Source organism: Hakea prostrata, chromosome 1 (genome assembly GCF_041222555.1).
Source record: "Hakea prostrata isolate BN-2017 chromosome 1, UWA_Hpros_2, whole genome shotgun sequence".
NCBI classification, from domain to species: domain Eukaryota; kingdom Viridiplantae; phylum Streptophyta; class Magnoliopsida; order Proteales; family Proteaceae; genus Hakea; species Hakea prostrata.
Window position 1 is genome coordinate 23,832,819 of NC_142600.1, and position 25,892 is coordinate 23,858,710.

The 25,892-nt window shown below is 38.8% G+C and overlaps 1 protein-coding gene across 1 annotated transcript; it reads right to left on the bottom strand.

Moving 5' to 3' along the window:
• Positions 1-8,844: 8,844 nt before the first annotated feature.
• Positions 8,845-10,176, bottom strand: LOC149028382 (uncharacterized). Its single transcript, XM_089136194.1, has 2 exons — positions 9,858-10,176; positions 8,845-9,739 (listed from the first exon to the last, which is right to left on the bottom strand). The coding sequence occupies exons 1-2, from the start codon at positions 10,050-10,052 to the stop codon at positions 9,116-9,118; spliced, it is 819 nt and encodes a 272-aa protein (XP_088992320.1). The 5' UTR covers positions 10,053-10,176; the 3' UTR covers positions 8,845-9,115.
• Between the last annotated feature and the right edge of the window lie 15,716 nt (positions 10,177-25,892).

The following is a 25,892-nucleotide window of genomic DNA, read 5'->3' on the forward strand; positions in this document are numbered from 1 at the left end:
AAGAAAAAGTATGTCATAAAAGGGAATAGTTAATGCTTAATAATGTGATAACATAATGAAAATTAAATTAAATACCAGACTTAACAACTCACTAGCCTTATGCAGTGGATGCTGCAACATAAACTGCCATTTAAGTTCGATGATTTCGAGGACTCTCTTGTTGCCATGTGGGTGGACCTAAGCAACTTGCTGCTTCATCCTCTCTACTGCAGCAAATATGTGTGGTAGAGTAGGTTTTCTTTGCTGATCTACCATCCTCAACACATGCACCATAGGCTCAAGCATCTTCACCATTATCCTCACATTATGCCGGAAAGTCTCATCCAGTATGGTCAACTGTGCTCTCCTTCCTGCCACGGATGAAGAACCCTCCCAGCTAAACCACTCCTCTGATGCAAACATGCTCCGAAGGCCAGTCTTCCTACTCTCAAAGCTCTGCAGTGCTATCCAATTAGTAATAAATATGGTTATGTCTGGCCTCACTAACTCACCCTGACACTTGTCCCTCATCATCCTTAATGCATATGTGTGGTTATAGATGAAGGAGCTAACTTGTCGGGCTTGCTCCAAGTCTTCTTCACAAGCTTGACCTTTCCAATGTCCTTCAACATTAAGTCAATGCAGTGAGCAACACATGGAGTCCAAAAGAGCTTATATCTGTCCATCCATCAAGGCATCAATAGTTCAATACAAAGTTATAAAGTGTACATGTAATGTAAATATATGTATTTAAAAATGAAAATTAATACTATGTTTGGATACCTGGAGTTCTCTTGCATCTTCAACCCAGCTTTCTTGTAGTTGGAGCCATTATCTATCACAATTTGGACCACATTTTCCACTCCAACCTCCACCACTTGCTTTAATAATTTATAAATATATTTTTGCAACCTTCTTATCACCGAATGCATCTACTGACTTAAGGAACACTGTCCTCCCATCACAATTCAACATAAAATTGATGATGGACTGTCTAGTGGGACCAATCCAACCATCAGCCATCACAGTCACTCCATAATGAGCCCACATAGGCTTTAATCCCTTAACATACTCATTTAAATCCTCTTTATGCTTTGGCAAATAGATATTATATATCTCATATGGGAGTGGGGCCCTGTACACCACTCCCAGCCTTTGCCTATCTCCTCAATCATATCTCTATAGTAGGGCCCCTAGGTTGTATGTGCTGGAATACTGTGGTAATAAGCCCATTTGGAGAAAGCCATCCCCACTTTTTCCTTCACACTACCCATAAGTGCTTCAACTTTCTCTGTTTATGCTCAGGCCTCACAATAGGGCCGGATCATTGCGAAGAATCTCAAGATCCGGATCTATAGGATGTGCTAGCGAAGCTCGACCCCTTGTAGGGGCCCGTGGGATAGGAACCTCCTGCCTCACATTGTGAGTCCTCCTCATAGGGACTTAGGAACCGTCTGTGCCTCCCATACCTATTGGCTCTCTAGAGGACCCACAACCCAGACCCCTCTGTTGCCTCCTCATGTCATTAACCCTCTGTTGCTCCCTACTCATCATCATCGCCCTCGTGATTTGATCGACCTCTAGATCAAGGTCACATCCATACTCTCCTGGCTCACCCAGACCATAATCCTCGAGCTCTAGAAGGTCATTTAAGCATGCATCCTCAAACTCCTCCCTCTGTGTTCTCTTAATCTTTCCTCTTTTTCTTTCCCCCACTAATATATGAGGCCATTGCCCTCTTGACCTCTACGGGCACCGTTGGGCACTGTTGGGCACCATTGGGCACCGTTGGGCACCCTACTACATCCCTGTTTCCACCCGTTAGATGCACCTTTAGTCTAATGGCCCCACCTCCTACTATTTGTTTCTTGCAGTAATTACACTCGTTCTTCCTTCTATCAGCTGTCAGTGGCCTCCCGTGTTGCCAAGCTATGTCTGACATCTTTGAAAGAGAGTGCCTATTACAAGAAATGCACACTAAGTATCTTGAAAAGCTCCACAATATGCTCCAAAAATGACATACATGCTTCTAATAATAACCTCCTATTTTTAAATATAAAATATATATATATATATATATATATATAAGTATTTTTTTAATATATAAATAATTTAAAAATATATAAAATACAAACTATCTTAAAAATATCCACAACATGCTCCAAAAATTGCATACATGCTTCCACTAATACTCTCCTATTTTTAAATTTAAAACAGAAATTAATTATATTTTTTAATATTTAATTTTTTTAATAATTTAAATATATATTCAATACAGTAAAATTACATAATTAACAGGAAAAAAATTAATTCAACACCATAAGTCCATAATAGCAATATGGTGTCTCAACTCTCACATAAATTAATTTGAAGCTCATAAATGTACTATACATAATTACATATACATTTTTAGCAATATACATAATTTACTAAATAATTTTTAATTAAAAAATAGTAGGAAGAATCAAAAAATAATTTTGACACTACAAATTCATAGATCAACACTTTAAAGTAAACATACTTAAATTTGGAAGTAATCTAAGATGATTTAAGGCACAAACAAAACAAAAATAAAAAAATGAAGAAGTTGGTTACTCACCTTGCAAGATTTTAGAAAATGCACAAATGGAGGAGCAAATCTAGTGTTTGAATGAAATGGAGTTGTAGAAATTAGGTGAAAAGAGGGATGAAAGCAAGAGAAATAAAAAAAATAAAAAGAGGAAATGGAGGTCGAAATCTCGCTGGCGATAGGTCAGTATGCCTGAAAATGACAAAATGTCAAAAATAAACTCGAAACAGGACACTTTAAAGGCTGTGATTGTGTCGTTTCAACTCGATATGGTATCGGACCGAAATATCGTATCGTATCAACCAATATATCGCTCGATGCAATACGACACAATACAAGACACTTTTCGTGCCTGTACATGAATTTCATTTCGTCTTCAAATTTTGCAGGCATTTCGAGCGATATTTCGACCATATCACTAGAACTTTGTTCCATGCTCCTCCTTTCTGAAAGTGCTCTTTCTCAAATCGTTGATCTCACCGCTTCCCATGCTGCTTGGAATTCCCTTGAATGGAATTATGCCTCCTAATCTCAAGCTCGCATAATGCAATTGAAATACCAACTCTTGCAAATTCGCAAAGGCCACTCTTCAATGGCCGAGTATGTTCAAAAGATTAAATCTATTGTTGATCATCTTGACATCGTTGCTCACTCAGTTTCTGATGTTGATATTATCCTCACAATGCTTTGTGGCCTAGGCCATGAATATGAATCCTTTGCCACCTCAATTACCTCCCGTCTTGATCCTCTTCCCTTGATGATTTCATAGGCCTTTTACTGAATCAAGAAATCTTCAAAGATCAAACAAGACAACACCTTGACTTGCCTTCGTCAGAAGTTAATCCATCCACAAGATCAACCCCCCCACCCACTAACTGAAATCGTGGCCCCTTTCATAGCTATAGCAGAGGACGAGCTCGAGGTTACTCCAATCATGGTCGACATGCAAAACATCTTCCACCTCTCCTCCCTACTCCTATGGTTGCTTGTCAGATTTGCAACAAAACTAATCGTACAGCAGTGCAATGTTATTTCCACTATGCACCAAGCAACAATGCCTCCAAGCTGAATTCTTCTCCAGAAGCTTTCTTGGCAGCATCCACAGCTTCATTTGATCCTTCTTGGTACCCTGACTTAGGTGTCACTCATCATGTTACGTCCAATGTAACCCACATGGATACAACAATGCCTCACCATGGTACTAATCAACTTCACTTTGGTAATGGCTTAGGTTTGCATATAAAAAATATTGGAAGTGCTTCTCTATCAACCCCTTCAAAAATTCTTACTTTATCTAAAGTGCTACATGTTCCTTCTATTACTAGAAATTTGCTCTTTGTGAATAAATTTACACGGATAATGATGTTTATGTTGAATTTTCATCCAAGTTCTTGCTTTATGAAGGATCTCAAAAACGGGGATTGTTCTACTTCAAGGATCAATTGAAGCTAGCCTTTATCGCTTCCATCCACCATCAGCATCTCCCTATGTTTATCTCAGCGAACGTATGTCTCAAGAAGTGTGACATGACCGATTAGGGCATCCGTCGAAGAGAACTTTGGACTCTCTTTCGCATAAATTACATTTCAAGTTGAATAATCAAGAGTTGTATCTCCATTCCAATTATTACACTATAATATTTGGGCCCTTCTCCATCACCATCTACACAAAGTTATAGTTATTATATTTCTTTCTTGGATGATTACAACAGATTTACATGGCTTTTTCCACTTGTACGTCATTGTGATGCAATTCCAGTATTCAACCAATTCTATTATTATACAGCCAATGTCTTTAATTCCAAGATTCAAGTTTTTCAATTTGATGGTGCAAAGGAATATGAATATTTTGATCATTTTTTTAAAAAGAATGGTATATCTCATCAATACTCCTGCCCACACACTTCTGAACAGAATGGGAGAGCAGAACGGAAGCATAGTCATATAGTAGAAACAACCCTCACTCTTATGGCTTGTGCTTCAGTCCCCCTTATTTTCTAGCCAGCTGCCTTTGAAACGGCTGTCTTCTTAATTAACAGAATGCCTACACCGATACTTGGGAATAAATCTCCATTTCAGGTGTTATATCACAAAGATCCAGATCTTTTATTTCTCAAAATCTTCGGATCTGCATGTTTTCCTTGGTTACGGTCATATAACAAAAACAAGCTGCAATATCGCTTCAAGCAATAAATCTTTCTTGGATACAGCAACTCACACAAGGGGTATGTATGTTATGATCCAATTCTTAACCAATCTTACATATCTAGACATGCCGTTTTTTATGAAACCAAGTTTCCCTTTGCAACTAAACCTCTTAACCACCCTTCCTACTCTCACTCCACTCCCACCATAGTTACAGCTAATAATCTCTTTTCAAATTCAAATTCAAATTTTGAAATCTCCCATACCACCCGAAATTCCAATTCAAATTCAAATTTTGAATTTTCCCACCCCACCCGAACTTCGAATTCAAATTCAAATTTTGAACTCTTCTTTCCCCTCGTAGAAATTCAAATTTCAAAATTTCGGAAACTCTATCTCAACCTCTCACTGCACCTGAAACCCTAGCCCATAACCCACCTAAAAACCTAGCCCAAAACCCAAGCCCATAACCCACCTGCACCATCCCAACCAACTTAACCTCAACCTTATCATGCGCAAACCAGATCCAAAATGGGTCATCCCAAACCCATCTGAAAACCTAGCCCAAAACCCACCCGAAACCCAAGCCCATAACCCACCTGCACCATCCCAACCAACTTAACCTCAACCTTGCAGGCAAACCGATCCAAAATGGGTCATCCCAAACCCATCTGAAAACCTAGCCCAAACCACCCGAAACCCAAGCCCATAACCCACCTGCACCATCCCAACCAACTTAACCTCAACCTTATCATGTGCAAACCCGATCCAAAATGGGTCATCCCAAACCCATCTCTAAACTGAACCTCCTAGTCACCTCTTTTGTTGATAATCCTGAAACAGAACCCACCTCATATACCACTGCCAGTAAAGACCCCAAATGGAGGCTTGCTATGAGCAACGAATTTGATGCTCTCTTACGTAATGGTAGTTAGAGTCTAGTTCCTCATCAGCCCCACATGAATTTGATTGGAAATAAATGGGTTTACAGAATCAAACAAAACATTGATGGCTCTGTTTCACGTTATAAGGCTCGTTTGGTCGCCAAGGGATTTCATCAGTGTGAAGGAATTGATTATTTTGACACTTTTAGTGTCATTGTCAAACCTACTACCATATGCTTGATTCTATCGCTAGCAGTTGCCCAAGGATGGACTCTTCGCCAATTGGATGTTCAAAATGCATTTTTAAATGGTGAATTATCTGAAGAGGTTTACATGGTTCAACCACAGGGTTTCATTGATCCAGAGAGACCTACTTATGTATGTCACCTTCAGAAAGCTTTACATGGTTTAAAACAGGCCCTTAGGGCATAGTCTCATCGGCTTCGCAGTTATTTACTTACTCTGGGATTCTCCAATCCTCATCTGATACGGTACTATATTTTCATACTTCAACACATCAAACAAGCTATCTTCTTGTATATATGGACAACATTGTCCTCACTGGATCTAGTTCTTCCGAGGTTAATTCTATCATTATAGTCATTGGCAAGGATTTCGCCATCAAAGATCCTGGTGACTTAAACTACTTTTTAGGGGTCAAGGTCACTCGCTCATCTCACGGTTTACATCTTTGCTAGTCAAAATATTCTTTAGATCTTTTGGGAAGGACCAATATGCATGAAGTTCAATAGTAGCAACCCCGACCTCCATCACCAAAACAACCTCTAAGGAACCTCCCCTCTATGATGATCTGTCCCAATATAAAAGTATAGTGGGTGCCTTTCAGTATTTGACTCTCACACGCCCTGATATAGTATTTGTTGTCAATAGGGTTTGCCAATATATGCATCGCCCTACAATTGATGATTGGGTTGCAGTTAAGCAAATTCTTCGTTATCTAAAAGAGATCCCATCCTATGGAATTCTATTTCGGCCAACAACTAACCTTGCTCTCACTGCCCCTTTAGTGACGCGGACTGGGCTGGTTCAACTATTGATCGACGATCTACAAGTGGATATTGTGTATACTTAGGCCCTAACTTGACCTCTTGGAGTTCCAAGAAACAACCCACTGTGGCCCACTCCTCTACAAAATCTAAGTACAAAGGGGTTGCTAATGCTACCGTTGAGTTGATATTGTTACGTCAACTATTACTTGAACTTGGGTTGTCACTTCTGCACCAACTTTATACTGCGATAATATTGGAGCTACTTACCTTGCTATTAATCCGGTCTTTCATGCACGAACCAAACTCATCAAGATTGACTATCATTTTGTTCGTGAACAAGTCGCCACCAAAAATCTTTCAATCCAATTCGTTCCCACAAGAAACCAAATCGAAGACATTCTCACCAAAGCTTATCTGCTCCAAGATTCAAATTTTTTAAATCCAAGCTCATTGTCTATTCTCAACCAATGACCTTGTGTGGGGTGTTAAGGATAAGCCTCTGAATTCAAATTCAAATTCAAATTCAAATTCAAATTCAAATTCAAATCCACCGTAACTAACTCTATCCTCAATTGATCTTATCTCCAACGCGATCAAGAAGAGTTTGAGTTATAGTTAAAGTATCAACAAGTTGTAGAGTTTAATTGTAAACAAGTTGTAATTCAAATTCAAATAATATTAATATATATATCTCACTCACTAATTGGTGTGTGGAAGAATTCTCTCTCAAACAAAATTCTAACTCTTTTCATAATTAGGAATCACATAACCTCCAACCTTAATGGAAGCCATTACTCCAACCTAAGCTTTTGAAAGAACATATTGGGTGCTTATTTTAAGCTTAACAACACCCAAATCCTTGAACTCAAGTTATATGAAGCAAAAAGGTTGACAATTCCTAGTAAGCTGAATTTCTGCAAAATAGTGTCCAGTCAGACAGAAATAAAACCTACTATGGCAGACATCATGATGGGAAAACTAGTAGTTTGGCTATAAAGCTGTAACAGTTATGTAAAGGAATCATGTGTCGAAGTGTGCTATCAGTGACCAGTAGCTCTGTCGACCGAGGAAAATAATTAGCATGTTGTTCAGCTCATTTCTAATGGAAATGCTAACGGATGCTTTTCAGCATTTTTGCAATAGAATTACATAATTGGAATAGGAAAAATGTGAGATGGCCTTGCTGTTGACGGCATTGCCAAAGGTAGGTCTCATCATATTAATGAAACCGATAACCTGTTTGATGGCACCATTTTTCTTTTTCCTTTCAGTTTGATGGTACATTTTTCTCTCCTTTTTCTATCCTCTTAATACAAATACAAAAAGGGAAGAAGAAAATAAAAAAGAAACACTATAGCTGGAAGCAATATATTACAAATGCAAATTTAAACTGAAGCACTTGACGTAAGCATAAGCACTAGTTGAAAGAAAAAAAGCAATAGTAAATCTTTTGTGGAACCATGATGTGGGTCATTTCACATCTTCATACCTGTTTTCTGTATTCAAGTTTCCAGTTGGACATAACGGAGAATGCCTTCGAAGATTCAAACCCGTCAACGGTTTTGGAAACTGCAACAGTGTTATTCATGGAAATAATTAGAAAAGAAAAAGAGGGACCATTTTAGTGACCGAAAGAACGAAAAAAGAAAAGCAAAATGTCCACTTAATTCACGACGGCAACACCAAGGGGCAATTTCGGGAAAAACAGAAAGTCCAATCGGAAGACTTGAAACGGATAATATATTATCTAACCACGTAAGCACTTCTTTAGCTTTCTATTCCTTGACCATCCCCCTTTAACGAGTTTACCAAAAAACTAAAAACGATAAAGGAAAAAATTGGTTATGAAAAAGGCATCAGTACACGTCAGCACCTTAATCCATTTTCAACTTATTCCACATGGACGAAGTCATGGGACTACGGACACATTTTTTGCCAGGACATCTAGTTTCCCCTGTCAATGCGGATTCAAAATTCACAACACACTATTGAATTTGACCTGCTCCGGACGAACAGCATATCTCCTAGCCCACATTATATGCTCTCACCCGATCAATCCGGAAGAATTTTGAAAATCTACCCACATGCCCTTTCCGGCCGAGATTGCAATGTTGCATTGCAGGAGCAGAAAGTTATTGGGAAGAAGAAGACTTACGGAGACATCGGACACCATGAACAAAGCAGAGAGATATTTCAAACCATGTTAATCCTTCTATAGAAATCCACCTCGTTGAAGACTAAAAAACACAGGAAATCCATCTAATGCCATCTATATAACTAGCACCGAAGAGTACAATCTAACCCTTTTTCGATTTGTCAAAATAGATAAAAGGGAAAAGAAGAAAAGGAACAAATCAAGCTAATTAGCTACACCAGATCGGAAGAAATCAAGAAATACTACACTAGGCTGTTGTACAAGTTCTCCTTTTTCTCTTGGCTCCTGGGCATTTTGAACCAGTATACCCAATTAGCATTTAGCATTACCATTTACAGAAAGATGCCTCACACGGAAAATTATCCCCTTCACCTTCACTTCTTCGCCTTCCTTGCAGGGGCTTTCCTCGCCGGAGATTTTACGCTCTTGGGCTGCTTTTTCGTGCTCTTCGCTGGGGCTTTTTTAGCCGCTGCAGCTGCTGGCTTGGCGGCAGCCGGTTTCTTTGCACCTGGAGATGTCCTCGTAGAGGTTCTCGATGCCTTTACTGGTGGCTTCGCCTTAGGCTTCGGCTTTGGCTTTGGCTTGGCTGCAGCCTTGGGCTTAGCCACAGGTTTAGGCTTTGCGGCTGCCTTAGGCTTAGCAGGAGCAGCAGCCTTGGGTTTGGCAGCAGCTTTTGGCTTCGCCTTAGGCTTCGCCGGAGCAGCCTTGGGTTTGGCGGCAGCCTTGGGCTTCGCTGGTGCCTTAGGCTTCGCAGCTGCGGCTTTCTTAGGAGCAGGAGCGGCTGGCTTTGGTGCAGCAGGGCGAGTTGGGGGCAGCTTGTAGGAGTTTTTAACCTTCACAAGCTTTCCAGATGACACAAACTTCTTCAGATGGAAGAGCATAAGCTTCTTAAAGTTCGAAGGAAGCTTGTCCTTGTGCTTGTCCTCGATGAACTTCGTAATTGCATACTGGCTCGAACCAGTTCTTTCTTTCAGAGACACGATCCCTTCCTTGATCATCTACGGTTTTCGAAATAACACATGTAACAAACTAATCAGATCTACAGAAAAAGATACCGATCTGCAAGCCATCTGAAATTAAATTCAAAATAAAATACTGTTCCAGAGCTTTAGTTACCTCGAAGTACGGAGGATGTGCAGAAGGAGACCTGGGCTTCTTCGGACCAGCAGGCTTCTTAGCTTTCGGCTCTTTCTTAGCTGTTGTTTTCTTTGACTTGGTAGTCTTGGTCGCTGGCTTTTCTTCAACCGCCTCAGTAGCGGGCGGATCGGAAGTTGCTTCAACTGCAACAGGAACTTCTTCGGTAGGCGCCATGACTAAAGCTCGATGAGGAAATTGAAAGATCGGAGAAAAGGGAAGACGTTAGATAAGCTAGGGTTTGAAGAGAGAGGAAGCAACGAGGCGTGAAGAACGCGATCAGCTGTAGCTGTTACTGGTAATATCCTTGATGGGAAACGATGAGAGATGGAAAAGGGCTTAAATACCCACCGGCTGAGAGACGCTAAATGAAATGGAGAACTGTGATTGGTTGAAGGCACCCTCACTCGGATTCCGAATTCGAGAATTTTTGAATTTGGGTCATCGGATTAGAAGTTATCGACGGTCTATGCGGCTTCTTTGAGAATGGTCCGGATGCATGTGGATAGAAATGAGAGTTTAGGGTAGGTTTGTGTGTGCTTTTCACATCGATTCTTTTGGGCATAACTCGGTCGATTCTTGATGGTTTTTGGTGAAATTTCGATACATTTGTAGCTCTGTAGTTAAGCTTTCTAATGACTCCTTAAGAGCTTCATAAGGTTAAGCCATTTGGGAGATATTTGCTTTCAAACCCACATTGGTCTGGGCTAGGGTTTACCATGAGTTCATTGTGGTTCAAGTGAATTTTATGATAATGTTGATCATTAATCCGTGGTTTATCAATCAGATCTGATTCTAACCTAATAGAGGAACCTATAGGTTCAAGAATTACTGAAATCCGATGAGAAATGGGTATCAAAGCATCTACTTAAAGACCATTGAAGTTGAACAAGTTGTATCATTTTTGTGGTAAGTTTTTGTGTCCTTAAGTAACACTCATGGAACTTAAGAGAGACTATTTTCAGATTAAAAGTTGAGATGATCCTTGAGTTAATTAGCATTAGAACAATGATTCATGTAGATCATAATCGAATGCTTGACTTGTTATATGTGTGTTTTATCAAACCAGTGAATGGCTCTTTGTATGGTAAGAAATGAGATGACTTATAACTACTATGCATCAAAGGCTTCTTTCTTTTTTCAACTGAATTGAAGAGGTTTTATCTCTCGTCCTTCCAATGCAAAGTTGAGATTAGGTTTCGCATTCTCAATTTGATGTTGTCAATGTTATAACAAGTCTAGTGTTTTTGTTGTTTTAATTGTTCATATTAAGAAAATACGATCATTATAATAATAAGAGTTAAATATGAACGCAACAAAAGAGGGAACGATAAATGTTGATGGAATGTTGAGACCAAAGGCGATGCAGTGAACATTTTAGACATTAAAAGTTCGATCGAAAAATAATTTCAACATCTTTTTTGGCATGAGTTGACTTGTAAAATCAATAAGATATCAGTCAGTGTACTCGTAAATTAAAGCATCCGATAGTGTAGTTGTGTTAAGTTCATTTGGACTAGAATTTGCAATGAGGTGTGTTTCATCAACAACTTCTTGTTTCAATTATGGATGAAAAATACATTTAAGGAATCATATCATCTACCATGGACTTTGTGTATGAAAGAAAATATAAAACAAAATTAACAAAAAATAGATATGACATCCCTAACATCATCAGTGTCAATAGCTAGCATCATGATCTTCCCTATTATAGCATTCCTAGCTAACACATGAAACATACAACCAAATTCAGGTATCATTCTTCATACTTGCATATTTATAACAGTAAAAAGAACAGTTCATGTCAAGCAATACTAGGAACCATTCTTTAGCTATATCAGATTTGCTTTCTTCAGAACCATTTGAACCATGTCTTGTAAATTCATCCACACTTCCAAGGTTTTTGCTTTCTTTGTGACCATTTGAACCATTTGCTCCTTGGATCCTTTGGAAAAGTTCCCTGGCTTTGGGTTAGAGCTTGCTTCCTCCTACACCATAGTCCACTCCAATAAAAGAAGCAAACTGAGTATGGTGAATTACCCAACCTTCCTTAGAAAGATTAGCTCATATATTCACCATCTAACATAATGAGGAAAACATCAAAAGCAACCAAATTGGTGTTTCAGTGATGGAACATGAAGGACATTCTTTTGGGGGAGAGGTAAGAATGAAGAGAAGGATAGAGACAATCAAAATTTAGAATAGAACAAACTGGTCCAACTGAAGTGAAAAGATACAAGTAAGAAAGCAGAAAATATATCAAAAGTGTAAAATAGAGAGGCTTTTTGAGTACTAAGGGAGGAATATGTCCATCGTTTGAAGCATATCCTCCTTGATCCTTGAAACTAGCTTGAGGATTAGCTTTAAGTCCAGGAATCTTAACCAACAGCCTACAAACCCAAAGCTGGAAATTCTGGTTTATCTGAGAAATTTAACATGAGATCTTACACTTGGGATATCAAATGGGTCCTCTTAACAATTCAAAGCTCTCAAAACTAGTTTGATGTACAGATGGAATTTCTTTGCACAACAATTAAATTGATAAGAACAAGATTTGTCTTCCTGTAATGCAAATGGGATTAATAACATCATCATATATGTTTTCTTGTGTCACTTGAATCAATAATTATGTTACAAAAAAACATATAAAGAATCAACTACTATGTACACAAGTTGAGTCGTATTTATGTACTTCTCTTAAGGTATTTGAATGCCCCAGGTTGTGCAAAATTCATTGCCCTTACATTCTCACATCCAAGATAAAACAAATCTAATCACAAATTTTAGCACTCCAAAAGTGATTACACGCAATATAATGATGGTAAAACTCAATAACTCACTGGCTCGAATGCACTTAGGGCCTGTTTGGTTACATGAATCCAGAGATTATGAATGTGAGATTTATACCTGTTTGGTTGTGAAAATCCTTGGATTCATGAAATCTAAAGATTCATCTTTTTACACTAAAAACGTGATATGTAGATTTATGGGTATGGGGTGAAATCCACTATAAAAGCGCTAAACATTTGCACATTCAAAAAATTACATCGACCAAATAGTTTGTTATTCCCAGATCCAATGGAACAACATAGTTTTTCGGGATGAATTTACATATTTCATTCCATAGATTCAGGTTAATCAAACTGTTAATTTTATGAATTATGACTTCATAGATTTGAAATCTCCAAACTCATGTAACCAAATAGGCCCTTAGAGAGAAATCAAAAATTTTGAAATTGTTCCAAAACATCATTAGAGCAAAAAGACCAAATATTTTCTCTCTATATAAAAGAGGAAGAAACATCTACAAAGTTATATATCCAAGAGATATGACCCAAAACACGTAATTTTTCCACAAAGGCTTGTTTGATGTTTGCAGTAGTAAAACAACCAGCCATCCATTGACACTGCTTGTATATCTACCACGCGTCTTAGCCATAATCTCAACCGTTATATAGTTGAGGCTTAAAAATTTTGGAAAAGTTCTAGCGATGCCCCAATATATATTGGCAGAAAGGAGAGACACCACTAGCACATAAAATTGGCAAACGTTCTTATCCTTTTATTTTCATTATTTTACTTATCCGTTTTCTAAATAACATTTGAGCTGCTTTTAAAAGATATAAATCTTCACCAACGGGGGTTGGTCCAAGTGGTAAGCAGCTTGGTACCGAAACCTTGTGGATGCAAAAAATCCCCGAGAGACTCACCCACCGGATTAGTCAGGGCAAAGCCTTGGAACACGGACGGGTTGGCAAAGCCTTGGAAACCAGGGTTGGCAACCAAAAAAAAAAAAAAAATATATAAATCTTCTCAACCATTTTAAGGATCATGAAGGGTATTTTTTACATTGCTAATGGAGTTGGAAGGAACTAGTGGTCTATAAGAACTATTGAGAGATATATAGGTGGAGAATTCAAAGGAGACAGAGGACTGGAAATGAAAAGATCTCGCGAACATATTTGCTTTTAGCGCTTGTAGAAACCTAGATTTGGCTAGTTAATTGTCAATTTCCAAAGTTTTTGTCCATTCCATACAAACTCTGTTTCTACATAGAGATTTAATAGGAGGAGAAAGTGCAGGAGAGAGAACCATAGGTTTTTGGTTTTGTAGAAACCAAGATATGGGATGTCAATTGGCAGCATCAAACCTCAAAATATTTTTTGGAGTTTTTTATAAGTTGCACACTATAATGGGGTGAAACTCTGGGTACCTCACTTTAGCGGTTTAAATTACAGGTTGCACACTTGCAAAATTACAAGTTGCACACTGCTAGACTTTCATCCAAGATTCTATTAAGTCACATGAAAAATGACCATATTGCCTTCAGTAGATAAAATGACATAACTACAAGGATGGAAGTGATGATCTTGATGCCTAAAACATTCCCTCATTGAAATCTCAGCACGAGGAAATATTAGTAAGGGGGATGACAAAAAGAACAATGAACCAAAATCAATTGGGACAACCAGATTTGAAGTCATAGATTTGAAATCTCTAGACTCATGTAACCAAACAGGCCCTAAAATATTCTCTAATTGCAAAAACAAAATATAGAAACAAGGGAGGCAAGTGACAATTTTTTGGTAATAGATGGAATTGACAATCTTGATGCCTAGAACATTCCATGATTTCAAGGAGAAAATAAAGTCATTTATGATTTTTTTTTTCTTTCTTCTTTACTAGGTTAAGAAGGTAAACTCACATAAGAATAAGGATTGTTTTGGTTCATAATTCAGCCTACCATGAGTCATGACTTAATGAAAAGTGCTTGTGGAGTGTATTACTGTACAATTTTATGTGATATTTTGGGGTGTCTATGTCAACTGAATATACTTGTTGGGAGCTAGTGCTTTTTGCCATATATCTTGGGTGTCTCGCAAATCTACCCTCAAAATTTATCCTAAAAACTCCCAAACCCCAATCCAACAGTTGAGATGATGGTTGAGACTAGGGGTGTCAAATAGGTTTGGCCTGGCCAATCTCGATCGGACCTAGTTGGGCTATCGGTCCAAAAGAGTTGGACCAAGTACAGCCTGGTCTAGTACTGGACCATATCGGGTCGTGTCGGTTTTTTATCCATAACCGGGTCACTACAATCAAGCTTAACCGGGCTAAAATCGAGCTTAATCGGGTTGTAGACTCCATTGAATTCTTATAATGTTAAATTGAATAAGAAAAAAAGATACTTTCATAAACTTCTCATGGTCTCGATCACATCTTTCCTTTTTTATTTCTCCACTCTCCATTAGAGCCTTGAGAAGATGCATGTATCCCCAACACCACCCTGAAAAGTAGGATTAATTTTTCTTAGAATCTATAAGTATTCATGCATTTTAACCTTTATTTCATATCTTAATGATCATTCTCTTTCCTTATCATTTATTACAAAACGAAATTAACCTATGGTGCATTCAAATTAAATAAATCCATAATTGTTCATTTGGCTTCCCGACATATAATGTTACATGAACTAATTATTGGATGTTCATGAAAGAACATGACCAAATGAAGATTTTAGGGGGAAAATTTGGGAACAATGTGATGAGGGTTTATTAATCTTAGGTAAGACTAATTCCACACTCATGCAGAAGAGATCTAGGGTTTTAGATGGTATGCATTGGGTAGAGGGGAAGAGTTCTATGTATGTAGCTTTTCTTCATTTGTTTTGGAAAGAAAATTGGACTGCTACATTTGTTTTAGAAAGAAAAATAGACAAAAGTACATTTATCTTTTTTTCGCTCCATCCTCTGACCCCTTACAATAGACAAGCAAAATGAAGATTTTGTTATCCAAACCTATGGATTTATAGCTCTTTATCATATGTAAAATTAACAAATCAGCTTGGGCTTAATCGGGTCTAACAAGTTGGTCTCGGTAAGGTTGCACTTCAGTCGGACTGGTCGGGTGCCCAATGGGCCTAAAGTGTGGACTAGGACTGATTATTTAATAATTGGGCCTGGCCAAAGCCTGACACATTTAGTAAATGAGATAGGTTGGTCCAGGTTTAAATCAGTCAGGATCGGTAGCTTTTATCGATGCGGGTCTAACGTTGACACCCCTGTTGACACGTGCAGATATACAAGCAATGCAGATGAATAGTTGCTTGTTTTGCCACTGGACACCTTAGTCCCTTAAATCTTCTCTAAACCATAACTTCATTCAACTCAGGTTAGAAGAATTTTATGAGTTGCCTTACAAGGGACAACTCAATGGGACGAATATCAAGTTCATTTATGACAAGGAATTGTACCATCCATTTCCTTGTAGATGTGTGCCATGTGTCCCAACATCACATCAAATGGTTAAAATCCATTCACCAATCACATAAATAAACTCTTTGATGTGATATCTTCTTGAAGGAGTGACCAAAGAAGAAGTGGACGCACATGGAGCTTCATGCCAGTATCAAGATTGTTCTTTTGGATTGGATTCCATTAGAGAACTAATTTAGTTTATTTTTCCGCTGCGAATAAAACTACACTATTTTCTTTTCAAAACTCCGATGCTATACTTTTATTTTGAAATAATGGATGATTGTAACCATTATTTCAATTTTGATAACTTTATATGAGAAACTTGAATTATTCTTGTCCATTCATTTAATTATACTATATCATGTTTTGTATGGATTTGTCACTGAACCTAGATCTTGCGGTGTATCACCCCCACAGGCATTCGGGTATGACCGGATCCGGCTGGGTGGGGTGTGACACTAGTGATGACTTGACACCTCTTATAAAATTTAAGAGGAGAGAGAAGTTTAGTCACGAATGTTTTAAAAGGCGATATTGGCACGCCCGGAAAACGATGATGGAAAACAAATGACGAGGTAATTTCACCCAAGCGTAGATCTTTGAAAGACCTTTCTACCAAGCCAAAAATCACTAGAATTGGACCTCGGTTGGCCCCTTAACCAGGGCTGATTGATTGGGCTGGTTGAACGACCAGTCGACCGCCCCCTGCCCAGTTTGGGGCAGAATCGGGTTTTTATTGTTTAAAACCCTATTTTATGTTCTCATTCTCTCATACTTGCATTTTATAATGCCAGTACGAGGCTGAGGCTAAAGGAGGAAGAGAAACCAAGGGAAGGAAGGGATTCTAACCATTTGGAAGCGTGTCGACACCCAAATCATAGCAAAATCGTTAGAAAATGTGAGAATCCTTAAACCATCTTCTCAAGCTTGGTTTTATGGGGTGTTCTTCACAATAAATGATAGATTTGGGTAGTTGATGAATGTTAGGTCTATTGAATACTTGTGTTTAGTTATATTTATGTTTCCCTTTAGTTTATAAGTGGTTTGTGTGAATCGTTGCAAACGATTTCGCGTTTTGACTCTCTGAGACGCCCGTGGACGATTTAGAGAGTCAAATTTGGGGCTTTTTGACCTAAAACGAATTAGATCAAATTTAAGGTACCATTAGGACCCTATTTATCCCAATTAGACATTCCCAAAGTTTTGTTTTGATTCGACTCCAAATCGGTGGCAAAATAGTGAAATTTCCGAAACTAGGTTTAGAACGGTGGGTTTGAACCTAATTGACTGATTGGGTTTTTGTTGGGTGATTTTGGGAAGTCTTTTGAAACCCAAATGAATTCCAAATAATGTCTATTAATCTTCTTGTGAGTTTAATCGCCAACTCTTGTGAGCCGAAATTGTGAAATTAAGGAACGAAATCAAGTGGGAAGGTGAGGAATGACTAACAATGTTTGTATTATTAAATGTTGTTATTTTTATTTGATTGGTAATATAAATTGTTTACATTGATGATTATCATGATATGCTTGTGTGTGACTTTGCGATCGGAAGGTAAGGTTTGATGTTGGATATTACTCTTTATTTTGAATCTTATATTGTTGATATGAAATCGATATGAGAATGTATGAGATGAACGATGTGAATGAGATTATTCTTCTTATTTTATTTTATCAACTGGTGTTGTGGGTTCGCCGATTACCCTAATTACCTTATGTGATTGCATTTAGACCAAATTGCATGAATGATAGGTGATGAGCATATTTATGTGTGAAATCTTAGGGCATAAAGCATGCATTTTATACACTTAGAGTGGATTTACCTTGGGTTTTATGTTGTTTTTGCATATTTTAGGACTTTTCAATATTTAAGCAAATAATTGGAGTTTTGGGCATTAATCATGCTATTTTAAACGTCAAGAGGTCTATTCAAATTCTCAAATGCGAAAATGAGCCTGATTTGGAGCATGATGGGCTAGAGATGTGATTATGGGCCAACTCCGAAATATTGAAGAGATAAAGAAGGCAAATTTGATCTACGGCTGAAATTATAAATTATCAGTAAAAAATACAGAGATATTATTGAGAGAGTCCAAATGGAGAAAGAGTCATTGCATACCTCAATATCTTATTTCCTATTTGTGATTTGATTAAAGAAAGAAAAAGAGGAAAAATAATTATATTTAGAGAAGAAAGAGGCAAAAATCCCGTTTTTGAATGTCTCTGTCCAGTTTTGATCAAGCCCTTCATCGAACGGTCATCCGGTGTCCGATCGAGCTGATTTTTGGAGGAGAGCTTAATGACTTCTTAAACCTCAAATCCAACGGTATAATTATGCATCTGATCTCTCTAAGTTGGCGCGATTAGTACGTCAAAACCCTAATTGGCTGAGTCAGATAGAAACCCTGAGTTTTATTCAAATTCAACCGTGCCTCATATCTCATGTAAACTCTATAAAAGGAGAGCATACTCCATCAAAGGAGAACGTGTTCTAGAACTTAGTAGAAGCATTCTTTCTTCTCTCTTCAGTTTATTTAGGCTTTCTTTAGTTTTATTTGCTTGCATTTGTGAGATTTTAATTTCTAGATTGAATGTTTAGGTTTAATTTTTTTTATGTAATGCAATTCAAGTTCAAGTTTCAAGTTTTTAGATTCGTTTTTCTCTGGGTCTAGCAATTGCAGATTTAAATCATTCTAGATCTAGATCTGGTTGTTAGGGTTGGTTGAGATTCGAATCATTTGTTAAATTCGCAAGTAAGTAACCTTCTGTATTAATCTTCTCTCCTCCCTCCATTCCCGCTTCTATCTACCCCTCCATATTCTTAATTTAGAATTTACTTATTGTTCTCCCATCCCCTGAATCCTTGATCAGAGATGCCTACAGTCGTGCCTCTCTTTAGTTAAGGCTTCCTTTTTACTTTCTTCAATTTATTTTCTGTTATTTACTTTCTGCAATTTACTTTCAACATTTATTTATTGTTCTTCCATCCCCTGGATCCTTGATCAGAGATGCCTATAGTCATGCCTCTCTTTGGTTAAGGCTTCATTTTCCTTTTATTACTTTGTTATTTACTTTCTGCACTGTTTTTTTTTCTTTAATATCCATTCCCCCGATCGGTGGACTGTAAGCTACGGCAAAGCAAAGGGTCTACGGTCAAAGTCATTATTATTATACTCCCCTTCCCTCAATCCAGAGTTGACACTCGGATCACTTCCCTTTTCCTTTTATTTTTATTGTTCGCATATTTTTTCCTGTCTTTTATTTATGCATTGATTGTGTTTAATTTATTTTTCTTTTCAATTCGATTGCATTAAATGTATAGATTAGGATCGTTTAGTTTAGTTAATTAGTTAACAAAAATTGAATCATTCCACTCTCGCATTACTATTAAGAAGTTAATTCTAAGTGGCATATCTCCCTAAGATCGACCCGTTAGCTACACGATATCTTGCGCTTGCGGTTACTTTTAAATTTCACAAACAATAGGTGTTTATAAGTGTTAGGCTAGGAATCCCTAGGAATACTACCACGCTTCCAGCAAGGGTATTGAGCCAGTTAACCCATGATACTAGTGGCCGGGGCCTCAATGTCAAGCAAACACACTATCATCATACAATGGTAAGGTTGCATATAAATAGTTAAGGGCTCCTGGCGCTTAAGACCGGTAACCAATGTCACACCCCGCCCGCCGGCCTCGGTTACCCGCTCGACAACCCGTGGGTGCGTTCCGTCACAACTCACAAGATCCACGGTTTTAGTCTATCAATAATAATAAATACAAATACATGTAATCAAGAGCAATAATTAATAAAAATGTTACACGAGTCCAAATACTCCAATAAATATCCAAGAAAATAGCCAAAGGAAAGAATCAAGAATCAAATGTAATATCGAGTTCAGCGGAAGCAAAATAAATAAACTAAATAATCTTCTCTTTGGTTTTCTTTTCTAAATCTAAAAACTAGTTTTCTAAATTAGCAAGTAAAGATGTCCTCCAATCTTTCTCCACACGATTATCAAAATCCTGGGAATCTGCCTCCGTCGGCCATCAATGGGTGCTAAAAGTGCACACAAGCATCTTCAGGAGGCTCCATGCTCTGCAAGTCCATGTACCACTGTCTGTCTCACATCAGCTTCATACGAGAAAGCTCTTTCATATGAATCATCTCCAACTTCCGACATTGTGCAACCATATGTACAACTCATACAATATATACAATGAAAGGAATGAGTTCCGACGAACTCAGTAAGGAACAGACAATTCTCATATATATGTCAATACAATCCACGAATGCACATATGAAATGATATGGATGGTATGCAGAAATATGAATGCTACTAAGATCTAACTATGCAAGTCTCTAATAGCTGACATGCTTTAAGATATACATCAGCACTCCTCTGGGTAGGTCTAGTCTCTCTGATCCTGCAAGGACTGGTTACCTTTGTAGGGATCCTGGGCAAAGGGGTAAGTCCACACTAGTTCTCAAACCATGGCTAGGGGTTAAGTCAACACTTTCTCACCACGACCATTGGCAATGAGTACTGGCGCATGTCGGGGTTTCTAATCCAATACAAGTCATACTGGTAACATACTATATGAAGTCCAAATACTTCCCCTATGGCACCAACCAACTCGGTTCAGTATCCTTCGCAACCTAGGAGTGAGAACCCTCACGAACTGGCTACCGCTGTTGGACTCCACTCCTTAACCCTATGGTCATCCACATATTATTGGGGCGGATGCTCTCATGACTCCTCACGACACTCGATCCGATCCTTGGACGTCCATGAGCCCAACCCTAATATATGCAACCCTACCATTGCATGACCAACAGTGGACCACTGAATCTCCGCACGGGACTGGTTACCGTTGTAGGATGAAACATAGTCACGTCACTATTGTCACGGGTCACCCGGCTTCAATTCCCCTGCCAAAAGGGTAATAGCATGCGGGGTACCTAGCCATGCAATTCTAAACTCTCCTAGGTATGTTGTCAAGTAATCATGATAGTGCTAGAGGCATCAGTGAGCATGTGTCCCATACCACAGTCCTCTGATATCTCCAGCCAAGATATCCCAATGGAATACCCATTCCACCACAACTACACTACATCACTCTTTATCATATCATGAATAGTTGTGCAATATCATAAAAGATGAAGTACATTAAGGAACACCACAAACAGCAAGTATACAATAAGATTCACATGCTTATACAATTACAGCAAGTTACATAATCAAAGAATAGTAAATAGAATAGATGAATCATCATGTATATGTAATTGCATATAAATAAGAATGCATGTCCTTACCTGTAATTTAATAGAATTCCTCTAACTTGCAATCCAAAAACTATTATAAGACTTTTATTTGAAACAGAGAACACCTAAGCATAGGGTTACAAGAATGTATAAGAGTCAAGAGTCAAAACAAATCAAAAATCAAACCTACACAGTCACTGGAAACCAGCCGGTTGCTTGTGCCGGTCGCTTAAGTTGAGCGACCTCCACAAGCGACTGCCCCTGTTTCAAATAGTTTCCAACTCCGAAAATTGGACTTTTGATCATCTAATTTCAATCATTTTGGGATGATCTTAGTCCGAATTTCAATCTTAATAGGTCTAGAACAAAGGGGTAACAAGAAACCCTACAATAACAAAGATTTATTACCCAAAACATTCCCCTTGATGAGATCCATCCATTAAACAAATGCGGGGATTCGTTTCTGGACAGGATTTCATCAAGAACATTGAAAAGGGAGATGGAGATACAACAAATCAATTGGGTAACCACTAACAAAATGGGGATGGTTTCAAATCAATTAGAGATTAGAAAGAAGAGAATAGCAGATGGAGATTCATTACCTTAACCAGAATCACCAAGAATAGAAGAGAAAAGGTTCCATATCATTAACAGCACTTCGCCCACCTTCCAGCACGTTTCCACTGCCGCCTAATCGCCCAAAATAGCACTCTCGAACATAATAATGCGTTAATAGGGCGAGGGATACTATTTATAATGAACAGGGGGCAAAATAGGGCATTTTCCGCAAGCCAGAACCGGGTGGTCGCTTAAGGCAGTCGCTTGGTTTAATCAACCGCCACTAGCAACCGCCCCCAAGTATATTGCTATACAAGGGTGCTTTGCTCAGGGGGGTTGAAACCCAAACACAACCTAGCCCTAAACAACACATGGGGGATGTCTTACCTTCATTCCAGACATCTCCAAACACCACTTGCCTTCTACCAACGATCCAACTTCCCAGTAAGGCAGGTTCTTCAACAAGAGAATCCAGATCCATGGGTTCTGGATATGGATCATGGACTTCTATTCGGACACTCCACAATTTAATCCGACTAGACCTTCGAGTTCTCGGACCTGCAATACGGATTCCGGGTTAGAAAAACGGGGGTTGTTACAACCAACCTGTGAGAGGACATGGAGAACATCCTGTCTATTATATATGGATTACCATTGGGTTAAGGAATGAGATCCAAGAGATGCCTCCCGTTGAGGATTCTATTCATAGGTGGGAAGGTATCAAACCAAAAGGGCGCTAGGCATAAGGGGAGATATCAAGACCATATGTAATACGAGACCATATGACTTTGCACTGGGCATAGGATTATCTTTGACACACACCAAATCTCATACCAGACGGTGATGTGAGAGAGTGGTGACCTACACCCCAACCATGGCTTGACAGGACTTTACCCAACAACCGCGGAGAACCCAATAGACGTCTTTTGTTGAGGGAGAGTGAATTAGACCGCCCAAAGGAGATTGGTGTTTAAACTTGTGTCTACCATAGAGACTACATGATAGAGTTAGGAACATCATATCATAATCATACATCATTTTATTTATGTTATTAATCACATGCTTATCTTATGCTTATGATGTGGAAATGACGGATGAATGTATGACATGGATGTTAGTTAACCTCATTGAGTTCTATGAACTCACTCCTTTATTTGTGTATATTTTTAGACTTCTCTTTAGGTTATGAGGACCCCACTCCCATGGAGGATCCATCGTCGTTAGACTTCCATTAGAGCATGATCAGAGAAGATGTGGATGCACATGATGTGTCATGCTTGTGTCAGGATTGTTCTAATGGAGTCGCCTTTCATTAGAGCCATCCTTAGAGACTTTCTACTGTGAACAAAATATTCTCTTTTTTATTAAACTCTTATATTTATGTCTTTTGGATCTGAATCGTGGATGATTGTAATCGATATTTCAAATTTTGGATTTTAATACTTGAACTTGATTACTTGTCCTTTTAATTACGCTATGTTATGTGTTGTTTGGAATTGTCATTGAACCTAGGTCTTGCGGTGTATCACCCCCACGGGTATTCGGGTATGACCAGATTTGGCTGGGTAGGGTGTGACACATACGGTTTGAGAACATACCATTTCATAGGTAAAGTAATAAATGCGACGAGGACGTTTGGCTTTCGGCCTACCGAGTTCAATGACCACGATTGAGAAAAGACAAACCAAGCCATCGGTTGTTTAATCCAGATCGCTTGGCTTGGGGGCCTCATGATAAGGAAAAAATAACATCGAACCAGGTTCCACCGTGATTGGGTCAATGACCCTGGTAGGGACTGGTTTGGAGATTGAACCACCAAGTAGCGTGACGATAAAGAAACCCGACGGTTATAAAAAGAAACGTGCTCCCATGAAATTCGGGATACACGATCATGCCCTACAAGGAAACTACCACTGACTCTGAAAGATGGAAAACACCCTACAATCGGATGGCCACCAAGAAAGAGCATGGATGAATCCAACGGTCGAGAATGGCAGCTAAATCCTCTATAAACTAAAGGTTCACACATAACAAAGTTATCTGAGTCGTTTCCCTCCATTATCGTTATTCAATTAAGCTCTGCAATTAACTAGAGCTCTGTGGTGGTCCATTGCTAACTTAACCTTCAGAGGTAGCTTCCCTTCCATGGAGTAGGCCCACGTCTAACCTTGTTTTGCAGACGAGCATTAAGGAATCTGAGGGCTAAACAGTTTTTGGAAGCATCAGGCCCCCATTTAAATCTCCACTCATAGGATTATCTAAATCCATCACTTGATTTTCTACCAAAATTTGTGCCATGATGTCAGCTTCTAAATTCTTCTAAAGATCCACTCCCGTTAACGAAACAAATCTAGAACCCAAGGTGAACGTTGACAGTTGACTACCATCTTGAGTAGCAACAATCCCATGACCTGGCAAATTTGCATTCACCACTCCCGGTGCCGCACCTTGAACCTCTTTGGCATCTAGAGGACACTAACTTTCCCTTCGGAACTTGGGTTTTTGCACAATCATCCATGGTTTGTACATGTTCGTTGAAGCAGGAAATTTATCATGTTCCCCTCCCATCGATTTTTTATCATGTTCCCCCTGACTCACACTCTCCACAACGTTTGGTTCCCTCCTTGTTACCGGACACTTCTCCTTTTGGTGACCAAATCGATTGCAGTCATAACACAACAAATTGAGAGATTCACAATGCACCTGATATGTCTTATTTTGCAACCGAAACTACGACAGTAAAGGCTTCATCAGGTCAATCTCAATGCACACACATGGGTAATCTTAAATCTAAATTGGTGGAATGGAATAAAAGGGTGTTTGGCAACCTCGCAACTACAAAGATAAGGTTATATGCTAGACTTGGGGGAATTCTGAAATCCCTTGTGAATGCTAGGCATAATCCCTTTTCGGAAAAGCTGGAGCAGGAATTGCAAATGGATTTGGAGTTGGTTCTACATAGGGGAGAAATCCATTGGGCTAAAAAGTCTAGAAAGGAGTGGTTGGTGAGTAGACATAATAAGCTTTTTCACATTTCTACGATTTCTCGATGGTGTCGGAATATAATTGACACCTTTAAGAATGAGGATGGTGTTTGGATCTCTAATACAGTGGCTCTTAAGGATCATGTTGTGAGGTTATACCAAAACCTCTTTTAGGATGATGTTGTGGATTCCCCCCCCCCTCTCTTCTTGCCGGTCACGCTTATCCCGTTATTGATTTTGGTCATCTTTCCACCCTTACAGGGGATGTTAGTGAAGATGAGAACTTAAGGGTTGTTAAACAAATGGGTCATTGGAAAGCACTTGGACCTAATGGTTTTCAAGCTCCTTTAATCAGAAGACGTGGGAGGTGACTTGGAAGTCTATGGTTCAAATGGTGCGGAAAGCTTTTAACAGGTGAGTTGGAGGGTGGTATAAATGAAACTTTGATTGCATTAATTCCTAAAGTTGAGACGCTAGAGCAAATTTCACAGTTTAGACCCATATCTCTTCGTAATGTGAACTACAAGGTCATAACCAAAGTGATCACTAACAGATTGAAGGAATTCATGCCTAGTTGGGTGGCCTCGAATCAAGTCAATTTTGTCCCATGGAGGGTTATTCAGGAGAATATATCATTGCCCAAGAAATTTTCATAGTATTAGGCGAAGGGATGGTAAGAAGTTCATGGCTATTAAGATTGACTAGGAGAAGGCTTATGGCTGTCTAAGGTGAGAGTTTATTATTGATTCGCTCAGAACGGCAGGGATGCCTGATGATCTAGTCAGCGTTGTGATGATGTGTGCTACGTCTTCCAATTTGAGTATTTTGTGGAATGAAGAGGTGTTGGAGAGTTTCAAACCTTTGAGGCATATTCGTCAGGGAGACCCTCAGTTGCCCTATCTCTTTTTGTTGTGCATGGAGCGTCTCACACATTGTATCCAAAACTCTGTTGTGG